Source organism: Apaloderma vittatum, unplaced genomic scaffold (assembly GCF_000703405.1).
Source record: "Apaloderma vittatum isolate BGI_N311 unplaced genomic scaffold, ASM70340v1 scaffold11837, whole genome shotgun sequence".
Lineage (NCBI taxonomy): Eukaryota > Metazoa > Chordata > Aves > Trogoniformes > Trogonidae > Apaloderma > Apaloderma vittatum.
Window position 1 is genome coordinate 62094 of NW_009726750.1, and position 14996 is coordinate 77089.

Below are 14996 nucleotides of genomic sequence, written 5' to 3' on the forward strand. Positions count from 1 at the left end.
AAGTCAAAGTGGAAATACCAGCGTTTGAATGAACAACCCAAACTCTTGCTTAGATGCAGTTTCTCTAGAAATCTGGTGTCATGCCCACGGAGTCAGGACACACAGGAGAATTCACCTCAGTCCCAGCATTAGCTGCCTATGCATGGCATGGTCTGGCACTGCTTGGAGTGCTGCACGTACACATTTCACACACACAGCATCTGGGGTTTTGTGAACCGTCCTTCTTGTCTTTAGGTTTATCCAACCCTTCCACTAGCAAACAGCATTCAGTTCATGACAGTCGCAAAGAATGACTCACAAATCAGAATGACGATGTCACATCTCCCCGATGTGATCACATTAACATGATGTCTATATGAACTGTGACACTTGTGCTTGGATCCTTTACATCTCCAATGTCTAGTCTGTGGATTAACATCTTAGGGGTTTATTCCTGAAGCCTGCTCACAGAAAGCAGGGGTTGCATATTTTAAACCTTCTCTGACTTCATTACTGTTTACTTTCCCCTTAAAGTGCAGTTACAGGCGCTGCCTCCCTTGACATGGCTGTGCTGAAGCACGGCTGATCCCAGAAGCACGTTCCAAGAAGGCTCAGCCAGCCTTGAGTCCCCAGATGCCTCCCAGGAGGCAGCAGGGGGAGGAAACAGGTCGCACTTTAACAGCACTTTGGAAACCTGCTAAACCCTACACACTCCTCTTCCAGATACAATTATCCACCTCTTCAATGTGCATGCAGACACAGTCCTTTGCCCTTTAATCTCCAGGCCACATAGTTAAACTTGTACAGTACTTGTGTTTGTTCCCGCACCTTTTCCTTGAACTGAAGCAGGCTCAATGTATTTTTACAACTTGGGCTGTAAAATGTCACCTGATTCCGTAACATCATTAAGCAGAATCCAACACACCTTCCCTGTCCTTTCATGTCATCAGGGACCAGGCGTTAGGGAGCCTAAGCCATCCCAATGGCAAGAGGCCCATGTCAGCATGCAGGACACTCACACCAAATCCCGGCTGGATTCTCTCAGGATGCAATCATAAAGAAGAAGGTGAAAAGGTTCCCAGTTTCTGGAGAAAGGGCTATCAAGATCTGGGCATTTACAGACATCAAAATGTGGCAGGAAAAAAATAGGACAATACTCTAAGGAACAATATGAGCAGGCCAACTTCAGATGGAACAAAGCCATGAATGTTTCTCTCAGAAAAAGGGCAAAGCATTTTAAAGACTGACTTGTTCATGGATATTTTAAGGGACGATTGCCTGCATTATGGCAGAAGTACCCAGACACACCTGGAACCCGGTGGGCTCCGGGCTGTGGTCATAGACTCCACAGTGGCTGCATGCATTGCACAGGTGCCACAAAGGAACAGCAGCAGGGAACTGGAAAGGGGAAAACAAGCAGCTTCAGTGGGAATTGCTCTAAAAGGCAGCTGCTTGATTTCACTCTCAAGCGCAGAGAAAGGCAGCCTTCTGGGCAGCAGCTGTCACTGGACAAGTGATTATCAGAGCTCATTTCTCACTCTTACAAATAAATTTTAAATTAAAAGCAAGCGTCATTAAGTGTTTCACATTCATGTTCCCATTTCTCCCTCTTTTTATTAAAAGAGATAGCAAATGTTTTCCACAGAGCAAACAAAACTTGCTCATGTGTTTAACACGTGTGTAATAAATCATAGAAACGCCATGTCCGTTTGGGAAGTATCAGGCTGCAGAAGGCACTGACTTCAGAAACTGAAAATTATGGTGCCATGGCATTCACAGCTGTTATTTCAAGGAGAAGACAAATGTCATATATGCTTTCATAAGGATTCTGCCCAAAGGTACTCATAACACAAATATTATTCTTTCTGTTCTCTGTTTGGGATGGTGATGGCAGGAGATTCGCAATACTTCATATTTTTCACTGAATGTGTTTTAAGACTGTATCAGTTAAAAATAAACACCTTTGCTTTGTCTTTCCTACCCCATTGTTACTTTACATTACAGGATGTTAGAGCCTCTGGTTTCCCGATGTGAAGTTTTCAGAAAGAAGAATTTATCCCCCATGCCCATAATGTCAACCGTCAGATGCTGAGTAGGCTTTCCCTTTCTGTGAAAGCTTAGTTATTACCTCAACCGCAGAAAACCTATTCATAATTTAAGAAGTATACTTAAGAACTACCTCTAGAAATGCCAGTATCCAATACTGAAGAAGACAGTTGCCCTCAGATAATGAATTTATGATATAAGGTATTTCTCTCAAGCAATCACCAAGAGCTCCTAAACTGCCTGTCAGTAAGTTCCTTCAAAATATTTTCAACCTGATCAGAAAGCACTGTGTATGGAAACAATATTTATCAAACTTTTATTTGGTAGTTTCACAGATTGCTTTGGACCAATTGCTTTTGCAAAGGTTAACCAGGATGTGACAATCTCTGATGAAATAGACTTCAAAGGTGATCACACTTCCTTTCACTTTGCTTTGGATTTTTGGAGTAATTGAACTTTTGTTTTTGTTTGGTTTTACATAGTTTGTTTATTTAGATACAGTTTACTAGAAGGAATGCTAGTAAGAAAACTCTTTCATGCATATTCTGCTGTAGAACTAGACACTGCAAGAAAAGCAAAAAGAAGCAAAGAAATGCAACTTCCTTGATGGATTTCTGGTGTCAAGCTTACAAAATCCAAGGACACTCACTTCACAACACTGGGAAGTTGGTACTATTTAGAAGCAGGAAACTCTAAGCTTCAAAACAAGGTCTAGCTTCAGAGGGTACCTGGCTACACAAGCAGGATGACAGCACCTCAGGCTCAGATCAGCTTATGTAGTTGGACAGAGTAAAGCCAAAGATTCATCTGTGCGAAGACTGTAACATGCAGGAGTGCGTAACTTTCAAAATTATAACTAGGTCTTATATTAAAATGTGGCTTTAAAAAAAATATTTCATTAATAATTCCTAATTGATAGGAATAGTCTTCAAACCCAAAGAAACAGCTGTTCACAGCCTGCAAACTGTCTGGATGAAATAGCTTCAAGAAGCAAAGGAAGTGGATAGCTTTGTTTATGATCAAGAGGAACACAGATTATTTCCCTCTCTGATTACTGAGAATGCTAGAACAGATAAGGGAGGCAGAACTATAAGGAACATTATTTAACTGAGTGCTAAGCACCCTGTTTACTTACATTTGTTTTACTATTTTACCGAATCAAGCTATTAAATGAGAATCCACAGGCACAGCCTCATGTTAAAGACTGAAATAGAAGCAGCAGCGAAAACCGTCACCCACCGATTGCCAAATACAACTTTGCTATGACCTCTGGGGAAGGTAGCTAAAAGCATTGGAAGTGAAAAACACTGGCTGAGCCACAAACTTCACCTGTGAACTTTCTCTAAGGTCACAAGCGTTCACACGAGGACTGTGAGCCCACAGAGGACACCAGTGTATGTCACTGACTTTGAAGCGTCGGCAGAGCTTCCTTGACGTTCAGGGGAAAAGGGATCAAAGGCTTTGCAAGCAGAATGTCTCCAGCTAATAACAGGCTATGCATGGAGTGACATTGTTAAAACACTTCCCTTTTATATCCCTAAAGGAGGAGTTTTACCGAGTTAAAATGATCCTTGAATAGCCTCTGGGCCAAACTGTAAAACACATTTGAAAAGCGTAAAATCTTTATTTATGCCAGGAATGTTTGAAACTCAAAAGATAAATGTCATTCAAAAAAACAAGCATGTCCTAGGTATTCAGTACGTAATGGGGCACAGCTGTAATAACAGTCAGTGAACCAGAGACTCCCTCCATCATGTCATTAGCTCACTTTTTAATAAGTCTATCTTCTTGTCCTTTTTATAAGGACCATAGGGAAAGAAAGAAATGTATCATGCACCAAATATCTGTGGTTTTCTCAAATTGTCTCTCTTAAAAGACAGACCTACTTAAGGGACCTATATTGGGATACAGATTGTAAAGTGCACACAACCCTTTCTAAATATGGATTTTATTTAAACAGGGAGCATCATACATTGTTTTCTGAATAAAGTACAGTCTAGCTTAACAGAATAAAGGCTGAACACATAAATAGCATCACAGTCCATGCAGGTAATCAAATACATATATCGAAACAAAGCTTGGTGCTCAACCTGATGCTGAACTTATTCCCTCGAAGCCGCAGATTTCAGGCAAATAAAATTCTAGTTCTGAGGAGGTTTAAACAACTTTTCCTGGGCATCAAGGGAGTCTGCTTACTGAAAAAATTTACTGATTCTTTCTCAATTTTCAATGTTTATCCCTCAACCTGAAACCAAAGGATGTCCTGAAATTTTCAGTTTGCAAATGACACGTGTATATCAAGATACTACGAAGCAGCTACATCTACCCTTTAAGACGCTCCTCCCAACAATCCTAAATTCTGTACTTAATGGTCAGTTTTGTTCTCAAGCTTTTTCCAGGTCCCTTGCAAAAACTCTATAGTGCATTATCAGTTATCTTCTCCTTCAACAATGACACCATTTGTGTTCCAAAACTGTTATATTTGACAGCTAATACATTTAAGAAAGAGATGGAAAGAGAAATAAAAATAAATTTGATTCAATATACGTAAGAGACTGGGCTTCGAGTTTACACCTGAAGAAAATATCTGGTTGATGTGTTTTTATCACATTGTTAGTAATTAATCCCGAAAAACAAATGAGAAAGAAACATGGATTACAGAGTTAATTTCCAGATCTGATACTAGCACATGCAGGTGCATATGCACAGCTACTATCGCAGGCATCTATTTTCTTACACCTGCTCATGCATAGGTTAAATGATTAAGCAACAGATTAAACAAGCTACATGAATTATTCTGCTTTTTGAGTTTTAGAAATATAAAAGATAAAAGGAGAAGACTCCTGATAACCAGACTACTGCTCTTCCATGGAAGCTTGAGATGATATAGGGTATGTGTGGTTTTAGCTGTGCACAAATGTCTCAGTTTGAAACCCGGGACACTTACCCTCTTTAAGCTCCTATATGAAAAGAGTCACACAGAGAAAGGAATCAACATTTCAAGACTGCACAAATGAACTGTGAGGCGACCAAAACTCAGGTTTAGGAATTTTTAGGCACTTAATTGAGGATTGTAACAAATTTCTATAGTTATTTGGAAAAGACTGACATCTCTAAGTAGAATTTAGCCCATAAAAGCCTTCTGTGTTTCCTCTGCATTTCTTTCTACAGCAGATAAGCAGAGATTCCTATTTATACTCTGATTTTTATTTTTTTTCACCTATCTGAATCCTATATGTATTGTGTGGAAGAGCTGGACTGAACTGAGGGCAAAATCTGAGTTAGTCTCTTGTTACATGTTCCCTTTGTTCATCTCCTGATGCCAGGATATGTGGCAGCACAAAACTCTTTGGAATCAATTTAGTACTCACACTGGTTTATTGTAGCTGAACTTAGCTGTTACCAGCATTCATAGCTTCACTTCTGAGAACTTGGTTTGCAATGTCTAAAGTCCTTAAGAACTAACAAATACAAAACTATATTTAAAGTTCTTACACTGTGCTTTTAGTGATTGAAAGAAACCAGTCTACTTCATGTACAATCAGGCATGCAGTAAAGATCTGAGGTTTTTTAAAAAATTAGGGTTTGGGAAACAGCACATTTGTATCTGGAAAATAAAGAAAATGTAATTCTTTTCACAGAATTTTGTGCTAATGATTTTTTTTTTTTAATCCTAGACACTGAATCACATAAAAATGATAGAAGGGGTAAGTATTCAGGAAGATGAACATGCAGAGATGGGATTTGGAGACAGAATATTCAGCTTGACATGCGGTAGCTGCTATATTCGGGAAAATGCCATCACGAAAAAAGCACCTGAATCCCATCTACCCTGTACCAGATTTTGATTTTGCTCATTCTCTTTGCTCTGCCCCTATGGTGCCTCCAGTCTAACCTGGACAACTGGATTTGCTACCCTGCATGGTGATCCAGACCCGGTTGAATATGGTATATGGAAATTAAAAATAAAAATGTAGAGTCAAGCTCTCTTGGGACAGCAGTTAATATTCTAGAGCTTACACAGTTCTTATAGCTAGGAAGCCCACAGACATCTTTGAAGATAAATTATCTGTCTCCACAGTAAAACTATAATACTGTGAACTTGTTTACAAACACTTCAAGTCTCAAAATAGGTACTCTTCCTTTAGAGTATCCCAATTAATTTAACATGAAAACGTAAGAAAAAACTAATTCTTAGAGTAACACAAATGTGACTATGCAGAGGTCTGCAGCAGTTGAACTGAAATGCTTACATGCAATTTGAAACTGCCTCCCCTGTAATCAAGCATCCTAATATTCACATAGGGAAAGCTAGTTAGTGGAAAGTAGGTCTCAGCTTACTCATTGCTAACTCCAAGGGGGAGTACCATAGTTGTCTGCTATAGTGCCATAGAATACAATAATGCTGTACAATACTCAGATGAATAAGACTGATCCTGTAGGCTCAGTGATGAAAAAGCTTAGGAAAGAAGCAGTAGCCCACAGGCAATTTAACTAAATCAGATCTCTCCCTTTAAAACCATCTAGTCTCATGGAGGTATTCCATAAGCAAGCTGATCGTACCACAATTTTCCATATTAACATATGCATAGACCTTATGTGTCATGATAAATGGTAAGAGTTTTGAGATTATCATTATTAAATAACAAAAATCAGTAATTCAACAACACTCTCCTGAATTCCTTTGAAGCAGCGATATTGAGGTTTACAGCCCCTCTGCACCCATAGGTTTACTGTCTCTCCAACCTGAGTAAGTATATGGAGAGTTTACTCACCCAAATTTCATTGAGAAGGCTTCGCTACATGGATGATAAGGTCAGAGTTGAAAGAGGACAATAATTACTGACCAGTCTCTTACCTGGTCTCCTTCCAGTTGCTGCTATCCTCTTGGCACACAACCACCACAGATGGATTGAGGTGGAAAGGGGCGTCTGCAGACCATCTACTCCAACTCCCTGTTTCAGCAGGGGCAGCCAGAGCAGGTTGCTCAGGATCTTGATTACGGGGGTTTTGAATACTTCTACAGGTGGAGATGCTACAATATCTTTCTGACTTAGCTTTTAAGCAGTTAAATAATTTTTTATCACTAGTTATATGCTTGTAATCAATAGACTTAGATGAATTATGCTTACACAGATACTACATTTATTTGTTAGATAGGAAGTGCAGCCCCCTTTAGGAATATAGCAAGTCTTATTTATTACTGCTCACTTTGAAACTTTCCCAAGTTTCAACAAGCTGACGATCCTTTCAGTATTTGTTTTGTTTTACATAATAAATACAGCAAATACTGTCTTTATTATTTACTAGACATGTCACTATGACATTGTTTGCCTGAGTTTATAGTCACTACATCGAAAGAATACAAAGATAAACAAAACTAAGCAAATAGATTTTAGATCAAACAAACAGAACCACTTTTTGCATGGTGAACATTCTCACCCGATCTGTGGGAGGAAAGGATGGGGACAGTACTGGTAGTGTGCTAGGATACCAGTGGAACGGCCAAGGCTTCCTAAGACCCACCTGATAGATTAACATCTGCTAACAGTACAGACTTCCGCAAGTTCTGAAAGTTCTCCTTGTCTCCTCTAGATCACAAAGATCACTGCAGAGAATATGTCTATTTAAAGTGCTGTTATGGCAATTAGGTCCTGGGTTAAAATATTAATCTTCCTGCCCAGCATTCCTGAGTCATACCTACAATCTCTATGACAGTGTGTGATATCATAAAAGTAATGATAGGGCAGAAAAGCTGTTACTTTCTCAGGCAGCATCTGGAAAAATATTCAGCTCAAATATGTCCCTGACTCAATGGTTGTAGTTCACGTTGGAAAATCTCCTCTCTCATTTTTGTAAACTGATTACCTAATAGGATGATTGTGTTGTCCCTACCAAATCTTAGTCTTTCTTCAGTGAATTCCATACTCTATTCCCAGTTAAAACCTTCTTGGGCTCTAGTGTGAGTTTTCTGCTTGCTACAGCCCAAAGACAGTAAATACAGAATCGTCCTGACTCAGCCTGAATGTCTTTTCCCTTTGGGTTACTTATAAAGATCCAAGGAAAGGGTAACTTTCTGGTCTTCACAGGCAAATGCATTTTTTAAAATTCCATAAACTGTGTTCAGAAAACCCAGTAAGCCTAGAATATCTGTGCCCAGGCACCCGAGCACACTAGCAACAATGCAGGCAGCATGGCACAGCTGTCAGCCTCTCTGTGTGGCACATTCACAATTAGCACGCCACTCTCCAGGGGTACCGAATTCCATATCCTCTCCTGTAGCAGCCAGTGACCCTTTCTAAATGGGGTTGATTGATGTTATTAGGAGATAACATCTGCCTGATGCAGCATATTGACGTGAGGTGAGAGCTTTCTTTGGGCAGCAGCAGAATGCCTCAATATAATTCAGAGGAAGCAGTATCAGGCAGCAATTGGAGGCATGTATTACAGAGCAATCAAAGAGGATGATCCGCAAATTAAACTGATTCGAAACAGGTGCCCTTTCTCTTTTACTTCCACATCAAAGGCAGAAAGACGAAGAGGACTTAGAAATATTGCAGTGTCATACCTGTCTAGCCATATTTCCCTCAATTCAGGGGAGCAGATCTCGGCTTAACAACAGTTTTGTATTGTAAAATGTATTATCCTTCTTGCATTCAAAGCACCCGCAGAATCAGGGTCTGGATATAAAAAACCTTAGAAGTGACAATAAAGCATGTCTTTCATAAAATCATTCCTTTACTTCTAGATCAGGTTTGAAAACTCTCCAGGAAAATCTGATTGAGATTCCTAGTTACAGACCCTAGAACTCAGAGTCACTGTAAAGGTATCAGTGAACTTTTCAGCAATGTTTAAGGAGACCCTTTTTTTGTGTCTGTGTATCCACATGTATATGTATACTACAGTATGTATAAGCACATGTGTATATGCTCTGTTTACATACAAAAATGGAACTCTCCTGCAAACTGACTGACTCTTAAAATACTATTTTAACACACTCTGGCAGATCTCCCAACTGCTGCCATTACAGAAATTAGTACTATTCATGTTCTCATCTATAAAGCTGGTGATGGATTCATAGGCAGAAATGCCATTTGTGGGGTGAGAAACATGGCCAGAAATGTTTGTTCAATTTTCAACAAGCTTTTGGAGCTCAGAGACCCAGCAAACATGTCAACAACCAATGCCTGTCTTGAACAGTTCATCTAAAGTAAATATATACAATGTCTGACTTTTACTGCCAAAAGAACTGCCACAAAAATCATATTTTTGTTATTAGAAAACGTGAAACATTCCACAGTTCTGCCTCAGGCTCCTGGAAACTCACATACTTGAAAAACAGTGTTTTGGATAGGTGAGGAACACCCTGTGGAACAGCTTTCACTAAGCTGGGATGGGACAGTGCTTGAAAAAAAGCACAGGGACACTGAAAATCCAGGATTAAAACTGCAACTTCATCACATCCATTGCAAGGGTATGTTGCTCTCAAATCAAGGCTGGGTCTGTCCCCAGGATATGCCCATCTGTCACAAATCACCCCATGTGATGCCCCATCCTCAACAAGCTCCCAAAGCCAGTTGCCTCTCTTACTTCCTTGAGTCTGGCAGAGATCAGTCATGTAACCAAAGCTTTATCCAACCTCTGTCCCTGAAGGAACGTACTTAAAGTCAGACAGTGCAAACAATAGCTCCAGTCATGACTGGCTTTTGGAGTAATTTGGCCAGATCTAGCTCAACAGCACTTAAATTATTTTTTCTGAAATGTCCCCAGTTGAGCCCTTAATTATAATGTAATCTAAGATCTTCAGACCTCCTCCCTCTATAACCCACCCACCCAGGTGTTTGAGTATGACACTAGGTAAAACCACGCTTCTGGTATGCCCCTTTTGTGATCTAACCAGGAAGGGAATGCAAGAGAAATTGCGTTTTTGTAATTACTCTTTAAAAGATAATTGCATACGTGTTTAAGGTGTAATTTTAGCAACCTAAAGAACTACTAGAGGAATTCTAATATTGTAACTCAATTGACATGATCAAGAGAGAGCACAGTTAAAGCCTGTAGTAACCCACACCACCTACATGTACTTAAAGCAAAAATGGGCTAGGCATAAAATTAGAAAATAAGCAAACTGCTTAAGCAGCCTGTGAGTTACACTAAACAAAGCTGCTATTGCCAGAAATGCATTGACTTCACCACGTCACAGGAATTGTATGTTCCAAACCAAAATCAAAATCCACCTTGCATCGCAGTGCAAAGGCAGCCAGCTCTGCGCCCTGGGGGAGGCACGTGCAAAGCAGGAGGACTCTGCAGAGAAATATCTTTCACTGATCCTAGACAGTTCATTCTATGGAGCATCCCCAGGTGATTTCTAACTGCTACGGTGATGAACAGGCTGAAAGGCAGTATCTCTGATACAAAAAACAGAAGAAAAGAGAGCAACTAAAGAAAGGCTGCTCAAGTCACTAATATAAATATCCCAAAAATGTAACTACAACACTAGCAAATTTTTTGGAATAGACATAAACCACAAGTTTCGAAGCTCAAGCCAATGCCTAGATGAGAAAGAGATCATGAAAAGATGTTTCAATTGGGTAGATTCATGTCTGTCTGTCTACTGCATAGTTAGAGAGTCCTCCAGAGCATTTGGAAATGCAGTGACTGCTGCCAGGAAACAGCCTGTTCTCACATTTTTATGCCTCCCACCAAGGCTGGTCTGTGATCTGAGGAGAAGAGATACATCCTCTATAGTGAAAAACATGGCAGTGGTGTAGCTCACTAGGAGAACTTTTACTTAGAACAACGCCAACTTGATTTGTGCTTTGAGGAAGACAGAAATGTAGGTATTTTGGGGATGAGGTCAGGATGGGAGGAGGTGGGAGAAGACTTACTGCACACATCCATGCTTTCAGTACAAAGCTTCCTGGTGGTGAGCTATATGGAGCAGAACTACAGAAACTTCGGGATCTAGTCACTGGCAAACATTGCTCCTTAGAAAATGGTACCTAAACAAATGCCAAAGAGTCTAGATTCTTCAGGTCTTTCAGATAAACAGAACCATTTCAAATGAGAACCAAATGGTAGAACGGTGCAGCAGTGACAAATGCTCTGATCCGACAGTCAGGGCACAATGCTGTGCTCATGCAGGGCCTCAAATGATTTTTAATAAGTCTCCACAGAAGCAGAGCAGTCCCCTTTGCACACTATCAACTACAACACCAGGACTTAATTCAGTATCCAGCTCCACACCCCCCATCATGTTGGCAATAATTCAGAGTTGGTGAGACAACATGTAAAGGGGGAAAAAAAAAAAAAAGCAAGCAGTGTTTTAAACCTCTCTAATTTAATGTTAGCTTTTTATGTGTCTAACATCAAAGCATTTTTTCACTTCGATTTAATCAAAATTAATCACTAAGGTTACTACAGTAATTTATGTTGGAGATTATTGAAATGAGTGTTTTATTAAAATCTGGTTTTATTAATAAAACACATTCTGGCTAAGGAATCCTGTGAGTCTGCTATTAGAGACTATTAACTGGGAACTGGGAGTTAATCATAACAGTCATGCTGCCAGGTCCTTTGACAGCAACACACACTGCGTTTGTTTCTGCTTTCACTTTTACTAGCATATTCAAGTCAATTAGTTACTCTAGTACACAGGTCAGAGCACCTCCTGTAAAACAGGGAAACAAAGGTACATACATCCCAGTAGTTTTGAACAAAGAAAGGGTAATCAGAAAGAGACTCACCAGCCTGATTAGTTGTGATGCTGACAGCAGCAAATTGTCTGGAAAGTGTACTTAAGTCAGATACCCCGTTGACTGCATCAATCTCAAACGTGTAATTAGTATGTGCCAAAAGGTCCACTACTGTCACCGTGGTGTTAGTGAGTCCAGTCTGACGGGGTAAGAATCGCACGTTGTCGCTACACGGCTCACACATCTTAATGTTTCCTCCACATTTTTTGCAAATGATGTTGAAAGTGACATCTTTCCGACCCCCAGTGTCAAGAGGCCAGCTCCAGTCCAGGATAACAGATGTCTCGTTGATGTTAGAGATAACGTTCCTCGGAGCAGATGGTGGCCCTATAAAAGGAGACAGGGAATCAGAGGGATGAGATTTTCTGTAGTGCTTTAAGATGGGAGTAACAAGGGTGCAAAATTACAAAAAGTCAAAACCACAAATAACCAAACTCTTCTGGTTATTTCCTGTAGAGACTCCTGAAATATTTCACTGGACTAAAGACCTAGGCTATCAAGGACCATGTTTTCTTATGGACAGGTAGTACCCTCAGGGTACAGTTCAGGACTGGGGGCTGAAAATATTGGTAACATTTTAAAAATCCTAGCTCTCCTTCTTGAGTCTGATGGAAAGAGAAAATGAAAACAGAAAGACATAAACCTAGACCATCAATTTTTTGGTAGTCTGTTCAACATTTAAGAAGACATGGGAGGCAGTGGATGGCTGACTGCAATGGGACATGAGAGGAAGCAAGCAAGCTGCTGAGATACAGACGGAGGAGCAAGAATGACAGCCGCGAGCATAATGGTGCTACTCACTGGTGCAAGCCATGGATGGAGGGTCTTTCTCAGAGCGAAAGTAATTCTTTTCACACCTGCAGTTCAGAGATGCGTCTTCATAGGTAGAGCTGTGAGGTGGGCATTTTGCACACTTCACATTGCCGGCAGAGGCTTTGTAGAAACCGGGTCGACAAGCTGCAAAATAACAGGAGTATCGCTTTAAATCCCATGGACATATCCTCTATTTTAACAGGCGACTGGGACCTATCCTTATGGAGATGGCATTTTGCAGACTTTTATGGTCTAAAAATACAGATTTTTCTCATAATGAGAAAGCTGATAGAAATAAAGCCTTTTGGCAGAACAGAGCTCTTCATGCATCAACTCGGATTTGCATTTAATTTTGCCTGGAAAACAAAACAGTGTACTGCACCACTAAGAGGAAATAGTTTCTATGTTTCTTTTTGAGAATTTCACTTATTTTTTCTTCTCTTCTGGTTAATTAACTAAAACTTTGGCCCCATCCTGCATAAGAAGCTACCTTTTATCCTCTTTCTGCTGCCAAGGTTTATTTACAAGGGCAAACTAATTATGTCTCTTCAGTTCAGCAAAGGCAAAACCAAGAAAATAACCTGAACAGTGAAAGATCTGTTCCATTTCTGAAGGACCATGCATCAAGGTCAATGAGCTGCTTCTAATATTATCAGGAACCTGCATGGTCTGTATGAGGAGAGTGTTTTTTGCATCAGCCGAGTTCTCTAGGGATGGTGCTTGAACCTGTAAAAGCTGCTTTTGAAAAAGCTCTGGGTGGTGGTGTTTCATTAACACTGGCACACTCCCTCTGTTTTAACTCCTGTTGTGTTTTAGACTGATTCAAGGCCACATTTGCATCAGAAAAAGAACCAGCTTGTGAAGGAAGTTACAGAAATGAATAATTTAACAAATAACTTTTTATGAAAAACGCAGGCAGTGAAATAACACTGTTGACTTCTCTCCACTGAGATGATATCATCCGCTGAAAGTAAAATAGATTTAAAAAGAGACCAAAACCAGTTAAGAATCAGCAGCATCTACTGTTCAGCTGCTACTTCGCCCGAAGACACGAATCCTTCTCCAGACGGAATTTCCCAAGTAAAAACATTCTGGCTGACGTCACTCACTCTCTGGTCTATACTCATACCTACAGCAAACACATACAACAAGACAACATTTTAAAACATGTTCCCCTTTTGCACTACATTTTGGTTCCACAGCACATACTGCCTAATGCACAAGCACACTAGGAAAGCCCTTATTACAAATAGAATTTAAATAAATAAATACAGAATACAAAGAAAAACATGACTTATCTTTGAGTCTGGAGTTAGGCTTACATAAAATTGCCCAGGATCTGCCGCTGAATTAAGTGCTAATTTGAAGCCAAAAGAATTGGTTCACCAGTTTTAGTATAAAGCTACACGTAGACACATGTTTTGTTTTTGCTTATAGAGATGAACTGATTCCTAAACATAATATAAAATCCAAGATAAAAGACTATATGGTCTTTTGTGTTTATTCATGCACTGTCCAAACAGAAAAGTGTTTGGATGGGCAGTCTGAGGCGCAAAAAAATCTGAATAAAAATCCAAGCATCTTTGCAAGTGGTGAAGGAGAGAGGAATGCTGCAGCATTAAACTGGATGTTGGGCTTCCATGTTATCATCCATAAACAAAACCTAACTGAGTATCTTGGTTAAGCAAATTTGATTAGTTCCTGGTGCCAAACACCTGAGTGAAATGCACTGGCATGCAGAGCAAGAACAAACCCCTACACAGTCATACGTTCTACTCTGAAACATCTTAATAAAGAAAACCCTTCTCACGCTGCATCTAACATAGTGTGAGAAGCATGAAATGTTTCAGGAGGAAACACTAAGCTTGTCCACTCTTCAGCACTTCACAGCCTTTGCAAATCACGGCACCTGGCTGCAGCTGCCACCCCCGAACTCCACACTGGCAAAGCAGCTGGAGAAGACATCTCCTGCTCCCAGCTCTCTCCTGCAAGCCCTGAGGAAACAACTCCGAGTTTAAGCCTCTGAGGCATGGGACCAACTGACAATCTGTGAAAGCAGAATTGCCCAACGCTAACCTCCCCCACCTAGTTTGGCACAGCCTGACCTCCTTCAGCCCACATTTTGTGTCTTTCTGTCTCCTCAAAGGCTGCAAGGGCGCTTGGGGATTTCTACTTAACTTGAGGAAAGAAAGGAAACCTAAGCCCCTCTTAAACACCTCCAGTAAGAGAAAACGCAGCAGGAAATAGAGTTGGATTTTTAAGTTTTGTTGTCATTACTGCTGCAGCCTTTGGAGACTCAGATCTTATTCCCTCCCAAATACTGCCCCATGACACATGTACCATATTGAAAGCGAGCCTCTTTGGTCTCCCTCGGGATGACACAGGAGCCTCAAATGATTTTAC

At 40.3% G+C, this 14996-nt stretch overlaps 1 protein-coding gene across 1 annotated transcript in view; it reads right to left on the minus strand.

Annotated features, from left to right (window-relative positions):
• EPHA3 (EPH receptor A3) overlaps positions 1-14996 on the minus strand; it is a gene marked incomplete at its 5' end in the record, with an annotated part of 136707 nt that overhangs the window by 49231 nt on the left and 72480 nt on the right. The window contains 2 exons of the mRNA XM_009873398.1: positions 11772-12107; positions 12582-12737. Coding sequence (XP_009871700.1) covers positions 11772-12107; positions 12582-12737 — 492 coding nt within the window. The remainder of the gene's footprint in view (positions 1-11771; positions 12108-12581; positions 12738-14996) is intronic.